The sequence below is a fragment of the Gouania willdenowi genome, chromosome 9 (genome assembly GCF_900634775.1).
Source record: "Gouania willdenowi chromosome 9, fGouWil2.1, whole genome shotgun sequence".
NCBI lineage: Eukaryota > Metazoa > Chordata > Actinopteri > Blenniiformes > Gobiesocidae > Gouania > Gouania willdenowi.
The window spans coordinates 30,900,685-30,913,334 of NC_041052.1; the positions used below are offsets into that span (position 1 = coordinate 30,900,685).

General features: G+C 40.1%; 1 protein-coding gene across 1 annotated transcript; it reads right to left on the reverse strand.

The window, feature by feature from the left end:
• Window positions 1–2,634: 2,634 nt before the first annotated feature.
• Window positions 2,635–12,268, reverse strand: LOC114469380 (actin, cytoplasmic 1-like). Its single transcript, XM_028456878.1, has 9 exons — window positions 12,133–12,268; window positions 8,939–9,063; window positions 8,728–8,856; window positions 8,162–8,272; window positions 7,595–7,679; window positions 7,360–7,521; window positions 7,105–7,296; window positions 3,453–3,634; window positions 2,635–2,864 (listed from the first exon to the last, which is right to left on the reverse strand). The coding sequence occupies exons 2-9, from the start codon at window positions 9,059–9,061 to the stop codon at window positions 2,721–2,723; spliced, it is 1,128 nt and encodes a 375-aa protein (XP_028312679.1). The 5' UTR covers window positions 9,062–9,063; window positions 12,133–12,268; the 3' UTR covers window positions 2,635–2,720.
• Between the last annotated feature and the right edge of the window lie 382 nt (window positions 12,269–12,650).

Genomic DNA, 12,650 nt, shown 5'->3' on the forward strand with positions numbered 1-12,650 from the left:
CCCACTGTGGCACCTGGAATTCTCAGTGGTCTCCCATCCACCTACAGTACTAACCAGGCCCAGACCTGCTTAGCTTAACATATACGGACAGTCCAATATCAAAAAAAAAAAATTCAATGTTTAACCTGACCAGACTCATACATTCAATAATGTTGTACAGGCCTATAACTGACTGAGCTGTTGGAAGAGTCACATTAAATATGTAATCTAATTAAAACACAAAGTGCATTGAAGTTATTGATGAAAATCAGCTTCTTGGTTTTATTTATTATCCAAGCATCTAACGCACACACAGCTTTGTGTACATTTCTTTTGCGCGCTGGTTTAATTTTAATCCAATCAAAAGATAATCTTTATAACGTGGATCCAGAGTCGGCGCCAGGCAGCATTAAATGGGGGGGATTAAGAAAATTGCGGGGGGCACCGAGTAGCATCTAATCCCCTCCCCCGGAAGAAAAAACAAAACTGGTTGGTTTTTCGGTTTAAAAACCAAACAAGCAGAGTTTTTCTGTTTCAAAATTTAATCTGGTTCTGTTTGTATTATTTTTGGATATTTAAGGAAAACTAGGACGACAGCTTGATGTTTTAATCTCACCACACAGAACGACCTACAGACAGATTTTTATTCTGCTGCGTTTGATAAAAAAAGATCTTGTATCATATTGTCCTCCTCACACTGATGGCAGAGATGTAATTTGTGTTGATGACGTTTCGTTAAAGATTTATTGATGCTGGAAGTCTGAATCTGTGAATATCTGCCAACTTTACCAAACAATGTCACGATCCAAATAGTATCCAGATAAACTGGTGACTTTTACTCCCACTACGGACATCAAAAGAAGCAACGCATAAGTCTTATTACTGGTGAATTGAAACGTTAATACATAAATAAATCAAAACCAAAAAATTTATGTTTTGTAAAACATGCACATATGTGGTGTAATATATCTACTGGTGCCGCTCGTTTCTTATGATCTACTTCCGTGTGTGTTGACAGCTGCTCTTAGCGGTATTTATAACGTGCAATTCTTTTTTTTTTTTACTACCCTAAAAAAAGCTGTAATTGTTTGTTACAAAAGTGTCAAATGGTAGAAGTTCTAATATTGTTCCTTACACCAGCCTCACAGTTAATTGCCAGTCACCAGTTTATTTAGATACTATTTGGACCGTAACACCACAAAACAAAACAACAGCGTGAGCAGCTTTTTAGGAGCTAAAACATCCACAGACTGAATGAAAACATGAGCAGGCCCAGAAAACTGCTGGAATAAATCCTAAACAGTCCTATTGTTTTTTCTGTATTTCTGTTTTGGGTTTTAAATCAGAAAAAACAACCACACTGTTAATTTGATTTGGTTTTAAAACGGAATAACCAAAGAACGATGGGTACACGGATTCCTAATGCTATATAAACACAGCCACAAAAACAAAGTTAGCTCGCTAACATTCCTTATGAAGTGGTCGCTACAGCATCAGCAGACTCTGCTCCTCCCGACCAGACGTTACAGCGTTGTTCTGTGAGATTTTTACATTTCTCATTCTTGTGAATGACAGTCTTCGGTACTCTATAGAATCTCTTTTCCTTTTCTCAGAACGATTGGAACAGCCGTAAACTACAGAAAATATGGACATTTTGATGATTTCAGACGATAGATTTTCAAGCTTCCTGCTCTTCATCTGAATTTAGCGCTCTCGCTTTGTCGCGATGCAGCAATGTGAGTGACGTGGGTAGGTGTCCCATGGTACTACAGTGTTGACGTGACAGAAACAAAACACACGTACTGCTCATTAACTCTGCTTAGAAATCTCTTCAGTGATCAGATGTATTAAATCCAGCCGTTTTGAGTCAGTCCACGGACACATTGGTCCGTTTCCAGACAAGCGCGCATTGACCGCGCTGTCACATTATTACAGCTGGTTTTACATGTTCTTTTGTTGTGGTGAATTGCCGTGAAGTGTCTCAATGTGTGTGCGCGCACTGTGTGGTATCGTGTGAACAGGTATCAACTAGTCAGCCTGGACAGAAAGACCCACCCACAGCCTTTTCTGCAGGCGGGTCATTGATTTGACATTGCTTTTACCGACAGCTTGAGTCATGAATTAAAAGCAATTATTCTTTTTATTTACAAATTTGTATTATTGATTCGCTTTAGACAGTGTTTGGTGTTTTAGACAGTGCTGTCAGTGTATGCAGAGGTATCTGCTGTTGTTGGGCAGGCGCCATCCTTATAGCGTCAATGGTTTATGCATTCGTATAAAGAAAAATAGCACTTGGTTTTGCCGACTTATTACATTTAGTTAATTCTTAAATATATATAAAAAAGTTTCTCGCCAGTCATTTCAAGTAAATAGGCTCAAGTACAAGTTAAGTCTAAAGTCATAAGGGGCAAGTCCAAAGTCAAGTAGAGTCTTTTCGGAGAAATAATTAGTCAAGTCTCAAGTCCTGAAAATTGCAACACGAGTCACATGACTCGAATCTCCCATTTCTGCCAATCAGGGTGAGAGACTGAGTGAATGACGATCTTAGATTTCAGTTGGATTTTTTAGGAACACCTGCCTGAAGTGTTTTGATTCTTTCTGAAGAACAGATCAGGAGTTTGAAGTCCATATGAAGAAGATGACAAGGAAAAGCAGTAAAGGAACGCTGGCTTTTTATTGAACACAGGAGAGAACAGTGATAGGAAGCAGCTGTGGGACTGCAGCGCCCCCTGCTGGAGGATCTAGAAGCACTTGCGGTGGACAATGCTGGGGCCGGACTCGTCGTACTCCTGCTTGCTGATCCACATCTGCTGGAAAGTGGAGAGCGAGGCCAGGATGGAGCCACCGATCCACACGGAGTACTTTCTCTCAGGAGGAGCAATGATCTGAAAGAACATTTACAGCATGATTCAGCACATTTATACTCATTGGTGGAAACAGGTCACATTAGGCTTTAGTTTAACCTCCAGTCACATGACTGCTTACAAACTCACCATATTCAATGCTTATTTTTAACCCTTTCTACCACTTCCTGTTTTCTGCCATTATTTTGCAACGTTCAACCAATTTCTGTAGTTTTTAAAATCCCATATCACCAACTTCTCCACTATTTTTGGTCACTTTTAACCCATTTTATTTCTGATTAACACAAGGATTTACATCTTTGACTATATATTAAGGCCCAAATAATAAACTTCCCAGATAACAGTGGATATTATTCAGAGCAATAAATAAATGTTTATTCCAGATTCATAGATCAATGGACCATCATTTTGCTGACTTTAAAAACTTCTCCCCTTTATTCCTCCTTATAGATAAACTTGTCACCAAATGATTGTTCTTCAATGTTCATGTCTGTTCAACCACCTTCTGGTAAAGTGGGGGTCCCCGGTCTCTGAACCTTTATTTTGGGGGTCGTGGGCTGAAAAGGTTGAGAACCACTGCACTAAGGGACAGTGTGTGGCCAACAGTACCTTGATCTTCATGGTGGGCGGGGCCAGCGCTGTGACCTCCTTCTGCATGCGGTCTGCAATGCCGGGGTACATGGTGGTTCCTCCGGACAGCACTGTGTTAGCGTAGAGGTCTTTACGGATGTCTACATCACACTTCATGATGCTGTTGTAAGTGGTCTCGTGGATTCCCACCGACTCCATTCCTGCACCAGAGAATGTGGTTAGAGCCACAGGAAGCTCAAAGAGCTACAACTTCCTGTCCCTGAAGATGAAACATCTAGAACATGACCCATGTGAGTTAGTTTAAATTCACCTTTAATCCCTTCACATCATTAAATATTTCCCACTGTTTCCTATGACATAAATCAACAACAGGACTGTCAAGATTCAGCAAACTAGTTTATACTCTATGGTAGCACAGTGTGTGCCCAGCGATAGAGCCTCAGGAGGGGAGCTAAAGAGCCTCATGTAGCTCAGGGGCCGAGGTTTAAACTCACATACTGCCTTTGGACTTATCTGGCGATGTTTTGGTTTTATGAAAAGTGTAGAGTCTCCACAGAAAGAGCCTCTGTCATTGTACATTTCAAAATAAAAGCACGGGCAGAGCTGCACTGGTTTGAAGTTTGAAATGAAGTATGGAGAACGTCTCAGCTGACGGACATCATTACACCTGCACCCAGGGGTGGATCTACCGGGGTGGCAAATGCCACCCCAAAACAAAGCCTTGCCCCCGTGTTGCCATCCCACAAGCACAAAAGTATGTGGCCGTGGTCCACCAACCAGTAATGCCCCACTGCCGCTTCCTGACTGTGGAGCCAACGTTCTAAAACGCCAACAAAGAAGACGTGGCAGTATCGTGAAAGCGGCACAGAAGAGAGTTTTTTACATTGGTGCATGAGAGGCAAAAGAGGTAAAAACATAGCTGCCAACCCTGACGCATTTGCTGTGAGCACACATTTGTATCACTCCAAAAATAAAAAAATAAAAAGTCTTTCCAAAACAGAATAACGGCCCTGGACTCTCTCCCCTTCCTCCATGACTGATGTCCCACTGCCTTCAGACATTGGTGAGTGTTAGTACATGTTTTGAACGCTGCATCGTGTGTGTTCACAAATTGTGTAGGTTTGAGTGTGTGTGAGGCAATGTGCATTGACGTGTGTGCACACGTTTGGGGAGCATATGTAGCATCATATTCTGCGTATCCTTCATTCTTTGGTTATTCCGTTTTAAAACCAAATCAAAATAACAAATAAACCATGTGGTTATTTTTGTTTTACATAAATTCATCATACGCCCCTTAAAATAAGTTTTTTTTTTTTTTTTTTTTTACTACGTCATGCCAGGGACACTTTTTCCCATCTGGTTACAGTGAAAACTGTTTAAGCCATATTTTTGTAAAATTAAAAACAATGCACTGTAGTAAGTTAAATTAAACTAGATACTTTTTAGTGTGATGGATGTGACAATTATCCTGTTTATTTTCATGGACAGAAGCTGTTTTTCTGTGTGGCTGTTAGTCTCCACTACAGTAAATATTAATGTCGAGCTATTGGCTAGGAGGTTCATGTCCATTCATTTGTGTGCGTCTATAAATCAATGTCTGTCAAAGAAAACATGGTGAAGCTACTTTGTGAATCTTACAGAAATGAAGAGGATATAATCATTGTACTCGTTAAGCAGCACTGATGTGTCCATGTTTACAATTTATTAAGTTGATAATATTAGCACTGAAATGACTATTTTCTGCAGCAATATTTTGTTGTCAGGTTTTTCTTAAAGACTTAAACATAACACAAGGACATGTGACTAGTTGTGGTCAGTGTGTGTTAATAGAGCCACTGTGCAGTACACAACGTTTTGTAATTCCTGCGAAATGGATTCAGTGCAGTAGATACATTTCTTCAGTGACAGTAATCGTGATGTATTGTGGATTAATTTTCCCGCGATATATGATCGCGGACAAAAAAATATTGCATTGCGAGGTACCTGGCGATACCCAGCCCTATAATCCAGTAGGCTTTATGTACATCCTTTATATGTTGCCACTAGGAATGTGCAATATTTTATTGTTTATGATTTATCATCAAAAATATTCTCGCGGTAAGAATTTGTCATCCACGATATAAATGATAAACTCCCATGTCGGAATTTAGCGAGGGCCACGGGCCATTTCTCCCTCAATTTAGCCAAAAACGCCCCTAAAAACCTTGTTCTATAGGCCAAAACTGCCCCTGTATGTCGTCAACTTATTATTCTCTGGAGCAGAACATTGTTTAGGGGAGCTCCGCAGCAAAGCCTTCGCTACCGCGGTGTGCAACACTTCTCCCACCCCCAGCTCTCTCACACATGGTGGTGCGCGTCACCTGAAGCTGCGATACATCATGTACCGCTACTTGGTCAAGACCAGATAACGATCCAACAAAGTGAACCGATTCAAGTTCCTCCATCATGTCCACCCAAAGTTCAACAAAAACGGCAACAGATGAACCCGCAGCAACGATTATGAACTGGAAACTCATCTAAAGCTAATTATGCTAAGCTAACACACCAGGCTGAGAGCTAATGTTAACCACTCCATATAAGGAACAGACCAAATTTAAAAAAAAAAAAAAAAAAAAAAAAACGTCTTACTGCTGTCATAAAGCCACATATTTGTTTGTCAGATTTAACACTTCACTATGGAAGAATAAAAACTAAACATGTCACACATTGTGTGAAATAAATGTGATCATAAATAATGTCACTATTAATCCATCCAAACTTGTGAAAAGGTAAATGGACTTGATTTATATAGCGCCTTATAACCACACTGAAGCAGTCCCAAAGCGCTTTACATATCATTCACCCAATCACTCTCACATTCATACACCAATGGGACAGGACTGCCATGCAAGGCACTAGTCGACCACTGGGAGCAACTTAGGGTTCAGTGTCTTGCCCAAGGACACTTCGACACAGTCAGGTACTGGGATCGAACCACCAACCTCTCGATCCGAAGACGACCCTCTACCACCTAGACTAATGTAACTATTGAGATTACTACATCTAAATATACTGAAGCATTAAATCAGCTCGATCTGGTTTAATTTTAAGAAATCAGAGTGATTTATTAACCATAAGTTTATGTAACTCATTATCAGATCAATTAAAGATTCAGCAACAGTAAAAACAGTTATTTGTGCTTTTTTTTAAGAATTTCATTTTAAGTGAGGAAATAAATTACATACAATAACACTAAGTGATCCAAATGCACTAATATATTCTATAAAATATCAGCTCGTGAACTCTGAGTCAGCAGATATTGTAGCCATTTTTTAATTTGTCTATTGTTGATGTATCAGATGTTATTGATTTGTGTTTGTAAGGAACCTGTTTACACTTTAAGTTGGGAATTGTTTCATTTATTTATAGTTTTTTGTAATGTGCGTGATGTTTATCGTTATAAATACCAGAAATTATCGGGATCATTTTTTTTAGTCCATATCGCCCATCCCGAGTTGCCACCTCTATATAAAAAAAAAAAAAAAAAAAAATCCCTGGCCCCTCTTGCCACCCCATTGATTTTTTTTCTAGACCCACCCCTGCCGGCACCACATTTGGATTTTCTCAAACAAACAAGTGAAGGTTCTTTTGGTTGGTGAAGGATTCACTTTTTCAAGAAACTGAGACGCACCGAGAAAGGAAGGCTGGAAGAGTGCCTCAGGGCAGCGGAACCTCTCGTTGCCGATGGTGATGACCTGCCCGTCGGGAAGCTCGTAGCTCTTCTCCAGAGACGAGGACGAAGACGCCGTCTGCATCTCCTGTTCGAAGTCCAGCGCCACATAGCACAGCTTCTCCTTGATGTCACGCACGATCTCGCGTTCGGCTGTGGAGATGGAGAGAGGGTCAGGGGTGCGGACAAACCCCTAGGGTGGGGGGCGTGGCCTACCGGTGGTGGTGAAGCTGTAGCCTCTCTCTGTGAGGATCTTCATCAGGTAGTCCGTCAGGTCCCTGCCTGCCAGGTCCAGACGGAGGATGGCGTGAGGCAGAGCGTAGCCCTCATAGATGGGCACAGTGTGGCTGACTCCGTCCCCAGAGTCCATCACAATCCCTGAGGGAGGAGCAGCTGGAACGTTAGCCTGTGTAGGTGAGCCGGGTCACGTGACCTACGAGCTGCCACTGACCTGTGGTTCGACCAGAGGCGTACAGAGACAGTACGGCCTGTATAGCCACGTACATAGCCGGCGTGTTGAAGGTCTCGAACATGATCTGAACAAAGATGGGACAACACTGAGCTGCTGGTTTATGGAGAAAGATTTGTCTCAAATAGACTCACAATTTTTACAGGTTTTTCAGATCCCTTTAAAAATATTGAAGAAAAGTATTTTGTCAAAACAAGGGAAGGCTGCAGTGATTACCAGTGTAGTTTTATTCTTGTAGCATCCATTTTTGTATCAGTAAATGGAATTACTCTTTAGCAGAATCTTCAATACTTCCCCCTAGTGGAAGAGTGGTACTTTCCACGCATGTGGATCAGGATCTTTGTAAATATGAGCAATATTGCGTTGAGTTTGTCTCAAATAAATGCACAAGCCGACCAATCCACAAACACTTTAAACAATTACACAAAGATTTACACCTGATTATTTATAATAAATCACATGTAAATTCTGGATATATTTGTTAATATTTTTGAGACAAATCTCTCCCCATGCTGGTTACCATCAGAGTTAGCATTAGCATGGACCAACCTGGGTCATCTTCTCCCTGTTGGCTTTGGGGTTGAGTGGAGCTTCTGTCAGCAGGACTGGATGTTCTTCAGGAGCCACACGCAGCTCGTTGTAGAAGGTGTGATGCCAGATCTGCAAACAGACACTGAGTGAGAAGCTGAAGCAGCAGTGACGCACTAAAGTGGGCATGTTACAAAAAAAAAATAAAAAATCTTCCTGTGGGCCAGATTAGATGTCTTTAGTGTCTTAAAGTAAAAACCAGGACTTTTGTAAGTTTTCCAAGTTCTCGATAAAATACGATGGCAGTTGCAGCACTACTTTCCAGTAGAAATTCATTTTCAAAATCCTGGAAAATTATTCCAAATTACCCCACAGAATTCTGGTTTAAAAAAAAAAAAAAAAAAAGGAATTTTGAAGAAATTGCTTGTTATTCAGGATTGTTTGAATTGGTGCTTTTTTTCCCCATCAAAAACATTGTTTTGTCTGGCCCACATATGACCCACTGTCAAACTGGGTCATATGTGGCCCTTGCACAAAAATGAGTTTGACACCACTGCTCTAAGCTAAGCTCTGACAGGAGGCCTCACCTTCTCCATGTCATCCCAGTTGGTGACGATGCCGTGCTCGATGGGGTATTTGAGGGTGAGGATTCCTCTCTTACTCTGAGCCTCGTCTCCAACGTAGCTGTCCTTCTGACCCATTCCAACCATCACGCCCTGTAGGAGCACCACAGCACAAGCTTTAGGAGCAGCCCCGCCTCTCCGTGCCCTGCCCTCCGTCAGCTCCCTGACCACCTACCTGATGTCTGGGACGTCCCACGATGGATGGGAACACAGCTCGGGGAGCGTCGTCTCCGGCGAACCCGGCCTTGCACATTCCAGATCCGTTGTCCACAACGAGGGCAGCGACGTCATCCTCCATGTCTGAGAGCAGATGTTTGATCAGTCACACACTTGGAAAACTTTAACGTCATTGGTGCAAATCCTTCATAGAGCCACACATGCTACGTGACAAGTTTTAATAAAATAAAAGCCTGTTATTACTTCAGTTAATAATGTGTTTTTTTTTTTCATGTTTGTTTTGTGCTCAGTGTGTGGTAGTACTTTGTCAAGAACCAAGTGCATGTGTCGATGTATATTGTAAATCAGTCATGGGATTCATGCAGCCCCTGAAGCAACACAAAAATGACTCCATAAACACAACTAAAGCACACAAAACAAAAATATAATATAAACATGCAAAATAAATTAAAAGGAAACAATCAGACAGAAGTGTTACAAAAAAAAAACATCAGTCACTAAACTCTTGACACTGGGGCTCATTTCACAAACCCTGCTTATTAAATACATTCATTTAAACCATGTTAAAGCAGTTGAATTCCATTTTTTCCTCATTTTGGGAATCTTTTTTGCAAAGGTGAACGTAACAGACATACGTACTCATGTGACTGTAATCGAGCTGTTCTTAAATGGTACTTGTACTTTCGAGTACATTTCTAAATCAGTAATTTCACTTGTACTTTTTTTGAAAAGTAGAAAAATAATTAATTCCTACTTTTACAGAGTTTAATTTCTTTATAAACTGCTGACCTCAGGTTTCTACCCATTATGTTGTGTACTACATTTGGCATGTCTTAGAGTTAATAAATGTAGCTATACTTATAACCTGAGAATGCTTATTTTGATTTGAATTCATTGGTTTATTTTAAAAGTTGTACATTTTGGCAAACCTTTATTTTATACAGATGCCTTTGTGGAAAATTACTGAGCTCCAATAGACCCATGTATACTAAATTAGGTGTATGCACACAGGTTCGGCGCAAAACAACCAGAGAACTGCATTGTACGAGCATTGGCACGTGATTGAAAGACTTTCGTATAAAAACACAATGCCATTGTGTTGCACAAATAAGTGTGCCACTGCCAACAATCCAGGACTTACATTTTGCGCGACTCAGAGCAGAGCTTTTTTGCGCTAACCAAATTTTTTTAATGCCCACCATTTAATACTGTCTGGCACCGACAGCTGATGTAGCTGACACACATAGAGCTGAAACATTCCGGATAAAGTAAAAATCAGCTGGTTTATGAATAAATAAGCATAAAGTTGCCAAATAATCACATTACGTTTGTTCAGAAGCGATCATGACAATGTAATTGCTGCTAAGGCGATAGTGCACGGGAGCGCTATCTCAGTCTGGATCCAGTAAAAACTGACCATAAAAAGCTGTAAATGGACTGATACGCAGACGTGGGACAGTGAAAAGACTTAATGTTAACGTTGAAACTGATCAAAATACACAGCAACCTTCAGTAACAGGAGTACACAGCAGACCGCCTACCTGCCCGTTCATAACAAGCATCTAGTAGGGCTAGATTGTGTTTCCACCACAGTTTTTTTTTTATACCTTTTCACGTTTGGTCCTTGTGGGTTACCGTAGCACGATGCGAGTCAGCCCACTCTTTGTTTACCCTTTGAGTAGGCTGTGTGCCACAGGCATGTTTAATTTTTTATTCACACTTAATTTTTTTTTTTTTTTTAAATTGCGTTATAAAATACAGACATCAGATTTCTTAATCACAATATAGCTAATGTGAAGTTGCTGTTAGACTTTTGCTTAAACCTGAGTTAAAGATTGAAATTGTTGAATGACAGATTCTCATTTGCTTTTATGGGGGGATTTTATGTATTTTTACTCTTTAGAAAAATCACAGCAATAAAGTTGCACTTTTGGCAATATATCTGATGTCTGCAGTCATTTTTACGTGGTTTGAGGAAAAAATAAAATAAAAAAATCATCACACATGGGTTTTTCTATCAGATATAAATGTCTGGCCATTGAACTGGGAATGCTGCATGGGTCCTGCAGTCGTTCACCTGCACTTAAAGTGAGTTTCCTTAAATAAGCGGCCGTGTCCTGAGAGGACAAGCTTTCTACATACTTAAAACTATTTGAGCCTTAACAGCAGTTCATTCATTGCCATTTTTCGAGCGTCACATATGTAAACAACTGATAGCAAATATAAATAACTGATATGACATTAGACGTACATGGTTTCTGCACCTAATATGCGCACGCATGACAGTCACGTGTCTCATGTTTGTCTCTATTGAAATCCATCTATTGTTCAAGATTTTGTCTCTTCCTTTTTCAGTTTATACATAAGATGTTTACTGTGTGCAAGGGAACCGTGGCAAGATTTATTACCAAAAATAGACATGGAGGGGGTGAAAATAACTGGTATATATATATATATATATATATATTTTTTTTTTTTTTTTTTTAACTTGTCCTTCAGTACATTTTCAATCAAGTAATAGTACTTCTACTTGAGAAGGATATAGCAGTACTCTTTACACCTCAGCATTTTTGTGTACTATTTTTTTGCATTTGGTGTAGGAAGCACAAAATTAGAGGGCCACACGTGGCCCCCGAACCACCAGTTGACACCCTGAGAATCAAGTGACACATTAAGAGTAAACGATGGTGTAGGACTCATTTTGGTTAAACCAGTTCACCTTATTAGCCCCGGTGGTAACCAATACTGAATATAGTTAGCGACACCCTCAGGAGTTTAAACAACATTTGCAAATCAGCTTTGCAGTAACTCTGCTCATCTTTAATGCTAACAATAATGACAAATCTAAATAAAACGTTAACAACATTTAGCGTTTATTATTATTCACTTTATGAAGCTTTAAAAAGTTTGGACTGGAGAGTAAAAATGGCCAGCTCAATCATTTATAACCTCGTCAGGGGGTATTATGAGGATAATTTGATCACTAAACACTTAAATGCTGAAAATGGAAGATAAATTGATATTTTATCATCCAGGAGGAGAATTTCAAGGTAAAAAGCTAATAAAGCCCTTCCAGAGGATAACTTGTTGCGAAAATGAGGACAGGTTAAATATAAACTGTTGATAACACCTTCAGAGAGGATAAAACAAAGCTAAATCAATGATAAACTAAAACTAAAACTAAAACCTTACCGGCACAGGTGTGTATGACGTGTCTCGGTGGATGCGGTGTCTCACGGATGTGGAACGCAGTGCGTGCCCATACAGCTGCACTTTAAGAGCTCGAGGACTGACAGCCCATCTCCACCATATAAGGTCAGATTCTGTCAGCAGCTGTTCTGATTGGTTCAGGTGAACAGGAGTCCTGCCAGGTGCTCCCAGCTTGGCCCTTGATTGGCCGAACCGGAGATCGATCACAGGTGAGACTTGAGGGTTAGATTGTATCCGAGGGGACTGATTGGACAGAGACTCGGTCGAAGACTATTGGTGAGATTTTGGGCGTTTTTTTTTAGTTGTTGTTTCATTCAAAAACATCAAAAACATAAAATAAAAACAAAAACTGTCACCAAGATGAACTCTCTGTTACTTTTTTGTGTTATTTTCCAGACTGCAGACACCAGAAACATTACATTAAACCTGACATGATTCATTTAATTCATTAAATTAATCAGGATTTCATTTCACCTTTTACATTAAAAAAAAAATAAAAA